This window comes from Oryzias latipes, chromosome 4 (assembly GCF_053564925.1).
Source record: "Oryzias latipes strain Hd-rR chromosome 4, Olatipes_Hd-rR_3.1".
Lineage (NCBI taxonomy): Eukaryota > Metazoa > Chordata > Actinopteri > Beloniformes > Adrianichthyidae > Oryzias > Oryzias latipes.
This window is the reverse complement of record NC_136240.1, coordinates 24,935,020-24,950,632: the sequence shown is the minus strand read 5'-3', so window position 1 is coordinate 24,950,632 and position 15,613 is coordinate 24,935,020. Positions and strand designations below refer to the sequence as shown.

The window sequence follows — 15,613 nt, the reverse complement described above, 5'->3', positions numbered from 1 at the left end:
CCCCGAAAAGGTTCTTAAATGGCCTGGGAAGACGAAAAGTGGGGCAAAAAGGTATTTAGCACTCATCGATTCTGCAAGTTGTCCAACTTCAACAGAACCTTACAGGATTGTCTCTTCTTTTTAAGTTGGACAACTTGAAGAATCAGTCCGGGACAAATCCTTGTATTTTTGTTATTTTTTTTTTTGCACACTGAGCACATCCACATTCTGCTCCACTGTTTGCATGTGGGACTGTTCATTTAGCTCGCACAGGGTGCCTTTTGTGCTGAGAGAGAAATCCAGAGTGACTCAGACTCGAGTTATTACTCACCATAGTGGGAATTATGCTCCTCAGCTGGGTGAGGTCAGAGTGAAGGAGCAGGCAGAGGCGTGACATGGAACAGATACTGTCAGGTATGAGTTCTCTGCAGGATGGCTGCACCTTCTCCAGTTTTCATCAACATACTGGCGTATGTTTCCTTTTGTATGCTGGTTTGTTTCACCCACATGTGATTGTTGTTTTTGTTTTTGGGACGTTTTCCTTCTCATTTTACCCACTGAAATGCTATGTCCAAATTATGTCACTACACCCTAACCCAAAAAAAAAAAAAACTATGTAGTGTAGGACTGTCCAGTGCTCTAGATTTTAACGCAATTTGGACACACAACTACTAATTTTTTTAACTGCAAATATGACGTCACGCATTTGCCAAAGTAAAAGCCTTCAAAATAAGAAGATTTTATGAAGACTGTTCGTGAACCAACTGTGTTCTGGCAATGAAAACTTGGAGGATTAAAAAAAAAAATGTAGAGATTTTGTTTAAGTGAGATACATTGGGGTTTTCACCAATTCAGTAAGCATCAATAAAAATTTGTGTTTGCAGAGACTTCAGAGACATTTCCAGGGCACTAGACTTTGGAATTGTATATTTGAACCTGTACATAACAATAACTGTATATTGACTGTATAAAAGAACTGGATTGAGTGACCCCTCCCCCCTTCTATTAAGTCTTCTATTAAGAAATAAACCGCTATTACTTTGTCATTATATGTGTCAGACTATTCTTGCTCTCCTACCTTTTTTAACATGTTCTTGCTAATCCTACATGCTAATTTTTTTTATTTCACGTTATTATAACTGTCCCATACTTACCGTTACCTGAAGGAACACACACATATTTTTTGTAATTTAAAAAGTTTATGTATTTTCATAGACAGTATCTGTTATTGTTTTAGGCTAAAAGAAGACATTTTGCCAAATTCTTTTGTTTATGTTTTTCTTTTTTAAGTAGATAGGTATGTTGAGTCCATATGTTCATTAGGATGGACTAAACTGATTCAAACTGAATTTTTATCCTCCAACTGAAAATTTCCGTTGTGCAGAAAGTGTGATTTTTGTGAGACACAATTTGGTGTTTTGATCGTTTTGAATTTAAAAATAGCTAAATGAAGAGTAGCAAAAAAGAAAAGTCAACATTGTGTCAAAATCTTTGAGTTTTCATGCTAAACCTGACAAAAAGATATAGATCTGGGCTGCTTACAAACCATCCTTTGGACTGAAAAGCTTTGTTTGTGATTCTTGTACTGTCGTCTTTACTATTATTAGTTATTATTATTACTTTTATTACTATTATTATTACTTTGCCCCTAAATTTAAAGATGTATGTTTTTTCCTTCTATTTTTGCTGGTGTAATCAAAATAAAGCAACATTAATCCAGGTGTTGTGAAATGCATTAGAATTCGGCAGTGGTGGAGCTAAGAAGCACTTTTTATAAATAAAGTTTGATTTGGTTTGAACATTTTACATGGGGGAGGAGGTGTAGAAGACTTTGATAAAATAAGATAAGATGATAAGAAAAATGAGAACAGTAAGTGGTCATAACAAACGGAAAGTATAAAAAAATAGCATGTTTCAAACAGTTTTATTTAATGAATTCATCTTTAAGCTTATATTGATGTTTTCTTAATCTTTGTCAATAATGATTCTAATATTGACTCAAAAATTGGGGGACAAGCAGGGGTAAATCATTTTGCTGTTGGGCAGCTGCCCCCCCCCCCCCCCCCCCCTTGTCCCCTCTAGCTCCGCCCCTGCAGGAAACAGTAATGTTGCAAAGAGTTTTTAAAAAGAGTAGCAAGTACATTTGTACAGAACCCTCCTAAAATGTGGATTTAAAATCTCATGGGAATTTTTTTTTTAAATGTGTGCGTGCCTTCAGATTCATCAACTCTGCGTGGAAGTATTCGCCGTGAGCGTTTCTTTTGTATTGGACACCCCCCATCCCCATTGGCATTTGTACATGTGGCCCCCTCCCGTGTGAACAAAGCATACACCAAACCACAAGTTCACACAGGAGACAGAGAGGGATGACTCACATTCACACTTTCACACTGCTCCACACGCACACAGACACAAACACACACACGTACGCTCCTGCAGGCTGGACTGCACTGTCACTTTGTATTTATGCAGCGTGACGTGAGTCCAGTCACAGGGAGCAGGGAGGGGGTTGTAACCAGCTGAATAGTGAATGACGGCAAAAGCGAGAAGATGAAGACGAGGAAGAGTGTAACTTCAAAAGGCTGAACTTTGTTTTGCCTTTGAACCTGCCAACACTCTTGTCTGTCTTCATCAAGCAGGATTCAGAGCTGTTCCCAGCATCTGGAGCCAAAACACTTCAGAAAGGACACAGAAGACTGAAGGAGTCACAGACGGCCTTTAACGCCGCCTTTCTGCTTTTAGGCGCAGACTCTGAGTGAGGGAATCAGGTTGCAAAAAATCTAAATTTTACCTCGAAAGCCAGATTAATGGAAGTGATATTTTTAGAAGAGCAGTTAAGATGCTGTAGTATTGGTGTGGGATTAGGTGTCAGCAGACTTGTGAAAGCCACGTTTTGGTTTCAGGACTGGAAAAGGGAGATTGATGCATCACCAATTTCATACAGAAAAAGAAAAACGTTTTAAAATTTAAACCTTTTTCATAGAAAAAGCTGCATACATGATCACATAGAAGAATCAGTGAGACCACGAAAGGTGAACTGAAACATAGAAAGGGAACAGTATATTCTACTCTCTTTGACAGGGATTTTTTGGGGGGAGGGAGGGTTCAGATAGGGTCAAGACTGCAGAAGGATGGAGTTAAATGTCACATTTTTTGCAGGTGTTCATTGCGATACCAGACTCAAAAAATAAAAAAACAAAATCACGAGTCTCTGATATTGTTCAGGGGCCAGGCCAAATGTAGAGGCGGGCCGGATCTGGCCCTCGTCCATGGTTTGGGGACTGCCCATAGTATTCACACTGGACAAGCAGGAAAGGGTTTCTTCTTCTTCTTAATCTTTTGCCACTGTTTACTAGTCCACCACCTTTCAAACGATTGGCACTCCCACGAATTACAAAGGAACTCCATCCGTACATCACCACCAAATCCGAGTCACTGATTAGTCAAAGTTCAACCACTCAACATTACAAGGCCCTCAATGGATGTGTGTTTTGAACGTAGAGCCCAAAAATGGTCGTAGAAACGTGCATAGCGGTAGCCCATTAAACCGCATTGACATAGATTGTTCTTTGAACGTGGTCATTTGAACGTGGATTTTACTCAAGGCCGGTGGGAACGTAGCTGGACAACTCTCAGAATTTGTTTATATTTCCTCTGTAACTTTCTTGGTTTCCCTCTCTGACTCTGTTTCTTGGTGTGATGGACCACGCTGCAGGTTCCTTTAGGCTGGTCTGACAGTTTTGGTTGAGGCAGTTCTCCTGCTGTGCGGCTAATTATCTGCTGTTCAGTAACACAGAACTGTGTTTGAGCTCCTCAGCAGTTTCGAACCGGCAGACGTCTTAATTACGGATGCAGTCGAGCACAAATGAGGGGTGGTAAAAAGAGGAGGTGAAAGATTAAAGTCTGTAGTCAAACAGGAGGCTTTACTGACATTAATCGTGTGTAGTAGATCTCTGCCTGGATGGTGAAGGTCTTAGTTCAGGGCTGAGATTAGCAGCAGCACCGTCAAAGGCCAGAGGATGATTAATCATTTCTGTCAGATTGAGACAGAAGCCTTGATGAGATGAGATATGATAGATGATCATTAGAAGGAGGCGGTTGTTTCTTCGTCATATGTTAGGATTTGTGGATGGACTACCAAAAGAAAAACAAACTCGGGAGTTTAACAGAGTTCAACAAGACAAATAATAATCCTGAAACTTGGTGGGGGGGCTTGGGTTTGGCTTAGGGTCCTCCCTGGGGTATAACTGGGTCAGGATTTGGGCTTGACTCAGGGCCATGTGGCGTAGCTGGGTCAGGGTTTGGATTTTACTCAGGGTCTTGGTACTAGGGCGTAGGGCTGGGTCTCATCAATAATTTCCAGAATGAATTTGATTTGTCTCACTAGAGCCTGGATGGATTTGATTCACGGTTTTTCGATTCTTTTATTCTACTCGATTCGATCCAATCCAATTTTAAATTTACGCACTTTACACATTTAGACACATTTGTAAAGATATACAGTATTAATGTAGACATGTTATGAAGATATTCATATTAATCCGATACAGGTCATATATTGTAAAACGTATGAGTGAAATAATAAACCAATGATGTTTTTAAACACCATACAGTGTTACATGGTTTCTTAAACGGAGAAGCTCCAATGAAAATGTGCTTATTATTAAGGCTCTAAACTGACTCATTATTTTTGAATGCGTTCCCTTGTATTGTCCTAAAATAAAAAAAACATTTTTTTCATATTTTAATCTCATTTTGTCTCTTTCGGGGCCACAGGGCTACCAAAACTAATGACCTAGTTTTAGGTCACTGGAAAAGGAAAGGCATAAAAGATCAATATCTATTTATGGATCAATTATTTATTTATTAAGCTTGGATCCAATCAGATCGATAAATACATTTTCTCACCCCAGGGTCTCAGTACTGGGGTGTAGCTAAATCAGGGTCTGGCTCAGGATCCTGGGGCGTGGCTGGGTCAGAAACGACTGTCAAATCAGTCATCTTCAATCAAAACCAATCTTTTTGTGTTTTTTAAAGATGTTACATCATTTACCCGTGATCTCTAGATAACTGGGTGTAATTTTTTCTTGTTTTCCTTAAGTAAACAGTTGCTTTGTGATGTGAGCTGTTAGGTTGTCATCTTGAGGAGATGAGCTAAAAAAATCTCTTTCTTCTTCACTTCAGCATATGGACATTTTTTCAACATTTTCTTGACCAGCATTTTCTAAATTGTAAATCAGGTTTTGTGAAGAAGTTAAGTTTTTGGCGTCTACTTTGGTAACAGTGTGTGTGAGGAATGGCATTTCTCTGAAAACACTCAGTTTAGATGATTTACAGATTAAAATTTTCTGGCTTTTATAGTTGGAAAGAAAGGGGGAGGGGCTTATTATTTCCATATATTCAAAGCCTTTTTTTGTAACTGCAGGGGCACTTCAATTGGCAATGCATAGGGCAGCACAATACAGGAACACAAGGACGTGTCTGCTTTTGTTGTCTGAGCACCACCTGTAATCCTTCAGTACCATGAGTTTGATTCGCATCCATGAATCCGTTTTTTTCTCAGGATATAAAACCTTAAAGGTATCCTGTAAACTTGGCAGTGATTGAATTTATAGAGCCGGTTTTGGAGCCCGTCCTTGGTGTGAACATCAGAGCCAGTATTGATCCTGGCAGTTTTACTTGGCACTAAGCGGAGAGCTGTGGAGAACTCATGACCTCTGGACCCCCGATCGATTATCCCTTCAACCGATCAGTAATCTACAAAACTTTCCATCAAAAAACCCCACTTACAAAGGAAAGTGTTCGGGTCAAATCCACGCTAGAAAAATAAGAAGATTAGCAGTTTAAACCTGGAAATTCAGAAGGAAGGAGGGAAAGAAATCTCATCCTCTACAGCGACATTTTGCGATCCATGTTATTTTAAGCTCCTCTGATGGTTTGGGAGGACCGTGACGAGGTTCGGATCTTATCGTAGCCGTCAGGCAGAAGAGCTGGCTGATTCCTCTCGTTGTGGGCTGAAAATCCAGCCTTCATGTGCTGGTTCTGTGATGCTGGTGGACGGGACGGTTTAGCATGTGACAGCACGCAGACAGCAGGCGACCTGACAGCAGCAAAGACATGTTCCCGTGTGACAGGAACACCTGGGGTCTGTGCTGGACTGGCTCCACTTCCTGGATCTGCCTTCAGACAAACAACCTCAATATTATGAATAACAGAAAGGTTGCAGCATCAAACAAGCCGGCGCTGAAATCATATTCATCTTTAAAATAAATCTCTGAGCTCCATCTTTATCTAAAGAAAGACAGAAAGCTCCTCACAAACGATGCAAATAAAAATACACGAGCATCATGGGAAATTTGATCAGAGGGAAAAAATCCCTTACAACTCATGTCACACACAAACTTTTATAAAAAATAATCTTTGCATATTTATAATCAATAAAACAATGACAATCTCTTTTTTCTGGCTTTGGGACAAATTAATCCTAATTTTAATTTTAAATCTTAGATTAATTAGAATAACTTAAAGTGTAACTCTGATCTTTTGATCAATTTTAAAACTGTTTTTGTAATTATGATTATTCTTAGGATTCATGATTATTGTTTTTAGCCAAAACCAAAAACACCTAAATTCGTCTGTGAGCTGTGGGCGGGACCATTGGCCCTGCTTTCTTTACAGTTGTCCTTCATCATCAGAAAATGCCACAAGGAAATGTTAAAAAACAGCAAAAACGCCCTTTTCATCAGTGGCTCTTGAAAGGTAAGATAAAGATAAGAGAACAGTAGAAGGAAATATGCAGATATGTTCTACTTTTTGTCATTTATGGGTGAAGAACTATTTCTGTTCTCTGCAGCTAAAAGTGACATGTTTTGCTAATCTAGGCTGGATTCATGGAGAGAACCTTTGTTAAATACTCAAGAATAGGAATTATAAACTTTCCTTTGACTAACATTCTTTTCAAAATTGAATCAGTTTATGATTAAACAGAAATTGTCGTTATTGCTGTGAACTCTGTTCATTTCCCTCTAATGTCAGAGGGTATTTTTGGATTTGCAGTGGTGTATTTTGAAACAAGCTTACACACAAGAGCGGTAATGATCCACCCTGAAGGGTGACGCTGTGTTAATTTGTCTCTTTTGCACCTTTTTTTCACATAAAGGTGTGAGAGGGACCGATGAGAAGATTTTTAGGGCTATATTTCGTACCCAATCGCAGTCTTATTTGACGTAAAAACGAGGGTAAAATCAAGTTCTAAACACAGCAGGGGAAGCAGTTGGTCATACCCCTGCACAACCTTCCCATCAGGTTCCTCTAAACCCAGATAAGACTAACACAAATTTGCTTTGCAGCTTTTGACAAACCACCAAAAAGGCACCAGATATTTTTAGGTTGTTTACTTTCAGCAAGCAGCAGCTTTTGAGTGCTTAAAGTTTGACCATGATCTTTGCAGTTCTCCCTCCTTTTATTAAGAAAAAAACGATTTAACTTCAACTTAATCCTACCAATTGACTGATTTCTTAGTAGTTAAATATATAAATATTGCAACCAAGCAGCAAAAACTCTTAGCTGGGATGGTATTTTTGCATAATTTCCAGTGTAAAACAACTTACTTGACATAAAGAAACAATTAAATAATTAGCATAATGTTCTAAAAATAATGGTAAATAGCGTATACTGGTATGGCGCTTTCCACCTTCCTTGAAGGCCCAAAGCCCTTTACAGTCACAAACCTATTCACACACACATTCACACACTGGTGGCGGCTCCGCTGCTGAACACTGGCGCCAACCTTCCACCAGGGGCAAGGTGGGGTTCAGTGTCTTGCCCTAGGACACTTCGACAGGGTGGGCAAGGACGGAATCTAACCTGCAATCTTCCAATCAGAGGCCGACCGCCCTACCACTGCACCAAAATCGCCCGTTATTATATATTACTTGTTCATAGACAAGAAATCTTAAAAATACCACCTTTTTTTTTAGATTTAAGATTTTATTTTATAATTGCTAAAGGTACTCAAAGTTCTGATTTTTAAAATGTTTGTAGATCAGAAAAAGTTGGAAATATGCACAGTGGGAAATACTATGATGAAAAAGAACAGAAAGTTACCTAAATTAAGTCATGCTGCAATTATGAAATTATATATAAATTATTTTTTTAAACTTGTTTGTGTGTTTTGTTTAGTTTTTTCCAGAGTCAGATTTGAAACAATGTTATTATATAAGCTTCAGCATTGAAGTTTAAACCAGCAGTGTGGTTAAAAATACTGTTATTAGATCACAATGCAAACTGTAGACTCTACCTCTCTGCGGGAATACTAAAGGTAATGAAAGCGAGCACTAGTGCCTCCAGCTGCATCATTAAAAAGCCTTCTTCTACTATAAATAGAATTAGGAACAGTCTGTTTATATAGCTGCATGAGATATCAGACAACAAAACAATATTTTCTAAGTCACATTTTTAGTTTTGATAATAATAAAAATGTCTGAACACATCATTTGCTGCAAGATGAATCTGAGCTCTTTCTTACCACCTCTGAGTTAAAAAATCGAAACATTTCTTCATCCGTCAGGTGTTGCTAGTTCTGCAGAAGCTGCTGCCTTTTCCTGAAGTCACTGGAGACTGCCTTTAACCCTTGTGCTATCTTAGATGACCCCACCCTTACATTGACGTGTTCTCCCTACCATGACAAAGGTGGATAAAGGTGAAAAGATTACTGTCTAGTGGGTGTAGATGATGGTGCCTAGGATTGCACTAGGGTTAAGGTCATGAAGTGAGTATTGATCAGACTCTCACTACTCTGGTCTTCAAACCTCCATCTTTTTTCACTGGAAAAGCAGCCAAAACATGCCCTTAACTCACTCTGTGTGCCACCTTGGATACCTCTACAATACCTCTTGTATGTTTCTGCATCGGTTCAGGACTGCTTACAGGATTTTTCTATTACATTTTTTAAAGTCTATTTTTTTTGTTTTTTGCAAATTACATCTTTTTAATTTGTATTACCACTTAAACATAAGTTTATTTTTAAAATTCAAATATTTTCCTCAAATGTGAGATTTTTCTCTCCATCCATCTTTGTTTTTTGTTATTTGGCTCCATCTGCAGGAGAGCATGTGTAACAGCATCTTAAGAGCTAACTGTTAAACGTTTAAACACGAGTTACTGTAAATATAAAAGAAAGATTTTTTGTTTCTCCTCCCAAATAAAAAAATTACATTTTCTTTTTACTCTGATTTATGAAAGTTACTTTATGTGTGTGAATGATAGTGGTTAGAATTTCCTTGGCAGTATGAGTGCAGTGTGTGCTGTTAAACCTAAGAGGCTACTCTTACACTAAAATCTATTTTCTTTTTCTCAGTTTTATACAAAATTGTATTCTCTTAGCTATACAAAAACAGGACAGTTACCATTGTCAATGAAGGACTGAGCTAAGACTGAAAGGTGGACATGAGGGACATTTCAAATGTCCTTTGCTATAGTGACAAACACAGATATGAGCTTTTGCAGGTGAACCATGGTGTTGTGCCGAACCATCCACATTATTTTGGCAAAAGCATCAAGAGTGTTGAGAACGTCCGGTCTGCTTCAAGAAATGAGCCAAAGCAATTGAAAAGGATCTTTGCCATTTTGGTGGCACTGACTCTTTACATGGGAAAGGAATTTAGTTTTGAAGCATAAGTGAACAGTTTTGGGAGATATATTAGACGTTTAAACACGTGTTAAATATAAAAAAGGAAAATGCAAATTTTGGTTATTACCTGATTTAAATACAATTCTTGATTTTTTTTTCAAAACAAACGAAAAATCAACACAGTGGTTTAAAAGACACAAAACAGTGCAATGTGCTTGAAAAGGAGTGGGTTGAAGAGAAATCTTGTCTGCTTCCACCCCTTTTTACAAAACCTGATGATGTGCCTATTCAAGATGCGTATTACTATTTGCAGATGGCTACAAAACATTCACGGTACAATTCTGCAAGGCACCTGCGCTAAAGTGACATTTTTGTTTAATTAATCGTTTCTGGCCTTATACAGTAATATTAGTGACTTCTTGTAGTTTTTTTTGAATACATGTAAACTTTTGGTTTTATTTATGTACTGTAACAGTGTTTTAAGAAACTCGTTTGTGTAGAACTTGTTTTAGTTTGAAGTTATGACTAGTTTTCCAAGATTTTTGTTTCTCCTCCCAAATAAAAAAATACCGAACATATGCCTTTTTTTCGAATTTGATTGGCTAAAGGTGCTGGTCAGGCCCACATCCCTGCACTGTGATTGGCTCACTGAAATGGCTCATTGTTTTCAGTGACAGTCCCGCTATAGCCGGAAACTCAAAAAGTTCAGTACTTCTCCAAAATAAAGCCAATAAATTTAAATTATTTGGCTTTCGCTCAAATGTGGCGTTTTTACTAAACTGATTATGACTTGAATATTTTGGCCAAAACACTTTACAGTTATTTTAGAGAGACTATTAAAATATGTTCTATTTACGGGACACAAAATATCCGTTTCTCTTTCTCAGTTATTATCAAGGTAAAAATGTGTCTAAATGGACGAGCTTGTAGATTTATTGACTCATCTTACATGCTTCTGCACTGGATCCGGGCTGCTAGTTTACCAAACTAACACAAATTTGATGTTTTTTTAAATAACTTTTTATATTTACTTTCACAAAGTTGTCTAATAATTATTTTTCAAGTTTTTTTTTCATTCAGGTCTCTTTTATTTCTTTATTCTTCTAAATTATACTTTGTCATTATTTTCTTAGAAATGGCTAGAACGTTTACAAGTTTAAAATTTAAATGTAAAGTTCTTAATTTATTTACCAGTACTTGTTATATTCAAAATGTTATTTTTATGGCTTAAATTTGAACTTTTTGGATGGTTTCGATTGAGCGTTTGGAGGCTTTTGTTTTGTAAGATCTGCCCGGAAGTGTTTTTTTGTAACGGTCGTTCAGCTCGGCGGCCGGAGCCGCAGACCGTTAAATCTCGCTCCTCTGTGGAGCAGGAGCCCGGCACTCGGGTCCCGGGCGAACATGACGGGCCGTGGAGGGGGCGGGGTATTCTCCGGAGCGTGGACCGACACCTCCTGCTGCTGCGAGGAGGAGAAGCCCAAAAAGAGAAGGAGAGCCCTGTGTCTGTCCAGGAGGAAGCCTCGCGGACAGCAGCCCCGCGAGGCTCCCGCTCACAACAGGAAGAACACGCCGCTCAGCACCAGCATCCACTGTCAGCTCGGGAAAGAGATCAAACACATCTGCAGCAACTGTCGGAGAGCCGAGCAGCTGGACGGTGAGCGCACAGACGCAGCAGGTGAAGGAGAATAGCTCCCCTGGTTTGTGTTTTAACAGCGCGGGTACCGCAGCAGCCTCGCGCTGCGATGACAGCCGCACGCTCCGGATCCGTAGCTCTCCGGTTGTTTTCCTTCGCTGTCACGTGACCTCTCCTCGTTTCTTTTTGGATCATCAAATAATGCTTTTATTTTGAAAACACCACAATCAAATGACTGCTTTACAGGTTTTTCTCCATTGGTTTCCTGAAACAGAAATTACATTCTCAAAACAACATGGACAAACCTCCAAACCACTTGGCAAAATTGTTCACAACAGAATGGATTTTTTTCATTAATTTCATCAAATCGCAAATGTCTCAATGTCTCAGTACCTCTTTGCAAATGATTAAGTACAGGTAGCCTACATTTAGCACAATTTCCAATCAGTTGATCTAAACTGAATGTTGATTCTCAGTCTAATGGTTGTTCGCTCCAAAATGAGTCGAGTATATTATGCTGTATACATTTTCTTTTTACTCTGATGTATGAAAGTTACTTTATGTGTGTGAATGATAGTGGTTAGAATTTCCTTGGCAGTATGAGTGCAGTGTGTGCTGTTAAACCCAATAGGCTACTCTTACACTAAAATCCATTTTCTTTTTCTCAGTTTTATACAAAATTGGATTCTGTTAGCTATACAAAAACAGAACAGTTACCATTGTCAATGAAGGACTGAGCTAAGACTGAAAGGTGGACATGAGGGACATTTCAAATGTCCTTTGCTATAGTGACAAACACAGATATGAGCTTTTGCAGGTGAACCATGGTGTTGTGCCGAACCATCCACATTATTTTGGCAAAAGCATCAAGAGTGTTGAGAATGTCCGGTCTGCTTCAAAAAATGAGCCAAAGCAATTGAAAAGGATCTTTGCCATTTTGGTGGCACTGACTCTTTACATGGGAAAGGAATTTAGTTTTGAAGCATAAGTGAACAGTTTTGGGAGATATATTAGATTTTGCAAGTGAGCTATAGTGTTGTGCTAAACTGTGAGACTGTTTTGCCAAATGATCTTAGAATTTTCAGAATATAATTTCTGTTTCAAGAAATGAGCCAAACCAATGGAGAAAAACTGTAAGACATTTTTCTTCAAAATAGAATTGATATGTTAAATAACTAGTTCCACTTTTAAAACTTGACAAATCAACCAATCATACACCATTTTTGTTTTTATTTAATGTCTTTATTTCTCCTCTTTTTAAGTTTCAGCTATAAAGAAATTGTGCTTTTATTTTGAAAATGTCCCAATTAAATTACCGCTTTAACATTTTTTTCCTTAAAATTACAATTGATAATAAGTTAAATGAATAGTCCCAATTTTCAAAATGACAAAGTAACTAATGTTGATGTTCACCTTTCAACATATCGTTGCCACAGCGAATCACCTTTTATTAACTGTGTTTCCATTCCACATCTGCGCAAAGCTTCATTGAAATTCTAGAAATATTGAATAAACCCATTTTTGTAATTACATTGTTTCTATTAAATCATGATTATGGAAATAAACATAAACCAATTCACGCGATAAGTCATTCAAAAGCATGGATGTGAGCAAGGAGCAGATACATTTCTGTCTGTGTACATCTCATTACAATTCATGGAAGACACAGAGGATGTTGCCGCCTGGTCATCCTGCAGCCGCTGACAAGCTCCGCTGCCCCGCCCGCATGGCGAGCTGCTATGCTGGGATCCGGCGCAGCGAGCACGATCGCTCCAGCTATGCCGGACGGGCTCCGGGAAGTCTGTGGCCTGGCAAAAAAACACAAGAAAAAAGGGTTTCCATTGCAGTTTTGTGAAATATGTCCATTTCGATATGAATCAAAAACAACCTCCTCCAAGTGCAAAACTTTTTCGATAAATCAGTTTTCTCTAGATTGATGTGTTTCCATCAAGAAAATGTGTGGTCTCAGGTCCAATTTTTGCAATTTCAAAGTCATCTCCTGATTCTGACAGGTGGGGTTGTTTTTTTTTGCGCTAGAGGTTTGTTTTTTTTAATCCAGGTTGGGGACCGGCATAGGGTCAGGGATAGGGAGACTCAGATTTGGGCCCCCTTATTGCTAGGACCTCCCTCTTGACCTGGGACCTACACAGAATGAAGCTCATCGTGCCACCTGGGAATTGAACGCTAGTTTTCTGTCTGTCGGTCCTGCAGATCACCAACTAAGTTATTGAGCAGGATGTCAAAGGAACCAATCATAATCCTTTCTGGGGTTTTTTTTACTCATGCTTTTATTTTTGAAAAGTGCAGTTAATTGACTACTTTAAGACATTTTGACAAAGCAACAATTATACAAAATTCGTTTTGTAATTTAATGAAGGATGTCTGTATTTTCCCTCTTGTAACCCTTGTGCTATCCTAGGCACTTTAACATTGGGAGTTGGGTCATCTAGACCCACTAGACAGTGCTCTGAACCTTTTTTCTTCAATGAACCTTTTTTCTTCAATGATTTGTGAACCTCACTGGTGTACATGGATTACATGAAATCTTTGTAATGGTAGGAAGAACACGTTGATGTAAGGGTGGGGTCACAGGATAGCACAAGGGTTAAAGTCTCAGTCTAAAACGAGCTGCTAAATATTTCCACAGTATGTTGTGCTAAAAGTGAGCAAAGCATCTGAGCGCTGATGCTGTTGCTGTATCAACTGTGGTTGTTTTGAGGCATTGGCGACATGGGGGTCACATGGGGAGAGTGTGTCCCAGCTGTGTGAGGCTGAGCTGACGCTCTGATTGTGTCAACCAAAGGAGGAGGATGAGGAGAAGAATGCACAGCATCGTTGTTGTTGTTGTTGTTGCTGCGAGGCCTCTGCTGCAGATTTGAAGTGACATCTTCCTTCAAACAAAACCAACATGAGAATGAACGTATGCACATACACAAACATCCACACACGCCTGCGCTTTTCCTCTGCCTCAAACCCGCTTTGTTTTAGCGTCTTTGACAGCGTCCGCTTCATCACAGAGGAACCGTCTGATAGATAAACACAATACAGCAGGAGAAAACCCTTTTAATATTTCATACTTTGCTGCTTTTGTTTTGCAAAAGTGTGAAAATCTTTTGTTGTAATCCAAACAATCTTCTCTTTTTGCCATTTTTGTTGTGGATAAAAAAGATCCATCAGGGTAGAAACTCACTCATTATTTTCCCAGACTCCAAAGCTTGTTTGTACTTTCCATTTATTGCTAAAAGTAAAATAAATACACATTTAGTCAATCTGAACAGATGTTTTTGTTTGATTTAAATTCCAATGGTGCCAGTCATCGGCCTGGAAAATATCTCTTTTATCAAACTGTCGCAACTTCCGGTTTGAAACCAAACACGAAGATAGTTTCCACCATTAGAGGGCTTGTTGCACATGCAAGGCAGTAAACTCGCCCTTCTGTCTTCTTCCAGCTGAAGAGGTGGAGCGTTTGGCAGCGATGCGCTCCGATTCGCTGGTGCCGGGCACCCACACGCCTCCCATCCGCCGGAGGAGCAAGTTCGCCAACTTGGGACGCCTGTTCAAACCCTGGAAGTGGAGGAAGAAGAAGAGCGAGAAGTTTAAGCAGACGTCTGCGGGTAAGAGGAGACCGCGGCGGTCTCAGATTTGACAGCTAAAGGCCCAAATGTCTCTGTGCTGCAGCAGCTCAGCTGCAAAATCCTCCCATTTATTTACAGTTTTATCCATTCCCGGTGTTCAACATGTTCCAGAACAGGAACATTAAGTCCTCTAAAAGGGGTCAGGATGAACTAATTTGCATAATTCGATGATATAACTGTCCTTTTTTTTTATAAACCTTTCATCAAAGGTTTTGATTTTATTCTGTTTTTTTTCCTCCAATTATTTCTTCTTAGTTAAGAACAAATCTGAGGCACAATTGAGGTTTTAAACATTTACTTCCATATGTTTCTGTGATGACATCATCAGGTTAACAGACATAATGTGAATATTGGGAATAATCAGATCAGACTATGATCAGTGGGATTCAGTCCAGCTTCATGCTTTCTTTTCTTATCATCATCACTAATGGTATTTCTGAGGATCCCATCAGGCAGTATTGTATCTTAGGACCATAAGGCGCCATCTGGATCCTTTAGGTTTCACAAAAGTCGACAGTTTTTGTCTTAAGCGATAATTACGCATTTTAAATGTGCCTTTTGGGCATCTGTGTTCAAAACTCTTGCGTTCATGCGTCGCTTTGCAAGTTTCTACGGTCGTTTTTGGGCTCTATGTACAAAAGGCGCAGCCATTGACCATGTGCTGAATGTCAAATAAGGTTGAACTTTGACCAATCAGGGAGTCCGAGTTAGTGGTGGCGAATGAATGACGTCCTT

General features: G+C 39.1%; 1 protein-coding gene across 4 annotated transcripts in view; it reads left to right on the top strand.

The window, feature by feature from the left end:
• phactr1 (phosphatase and actin regulator 1) overlaps window positions 1–15,613 on the top strand; it is a 43,234-nt gene that overhangs the window by 12,768 nt on the left and 14,853 nt on the right. For 2 of the 4 annotated variants that reach the window (XR_013655591.1, XM_023954391.2), the window contains exons 1-2: window positions 10,916–11,285; window positions 14,693–14,857. Coding sequence is in view for 3 of the 4 variants with exons in the window: in XM_023954391.2 (XP_023810159.1) it covers window positions 11,012–11,285; window positions 14,693–14,857 (439 nt within the window). In the remaining variant the exon portion in view is untranslated. Of the gene's footprint in view, window positions 1–10,915; window positions 11,286–14,692; window positions 14,858–15,613 lie in introns of those variants that run through there. The other 2 variants (XM_023954392.2, XM_023954393.2) reach the window with 2 other exon arrangements.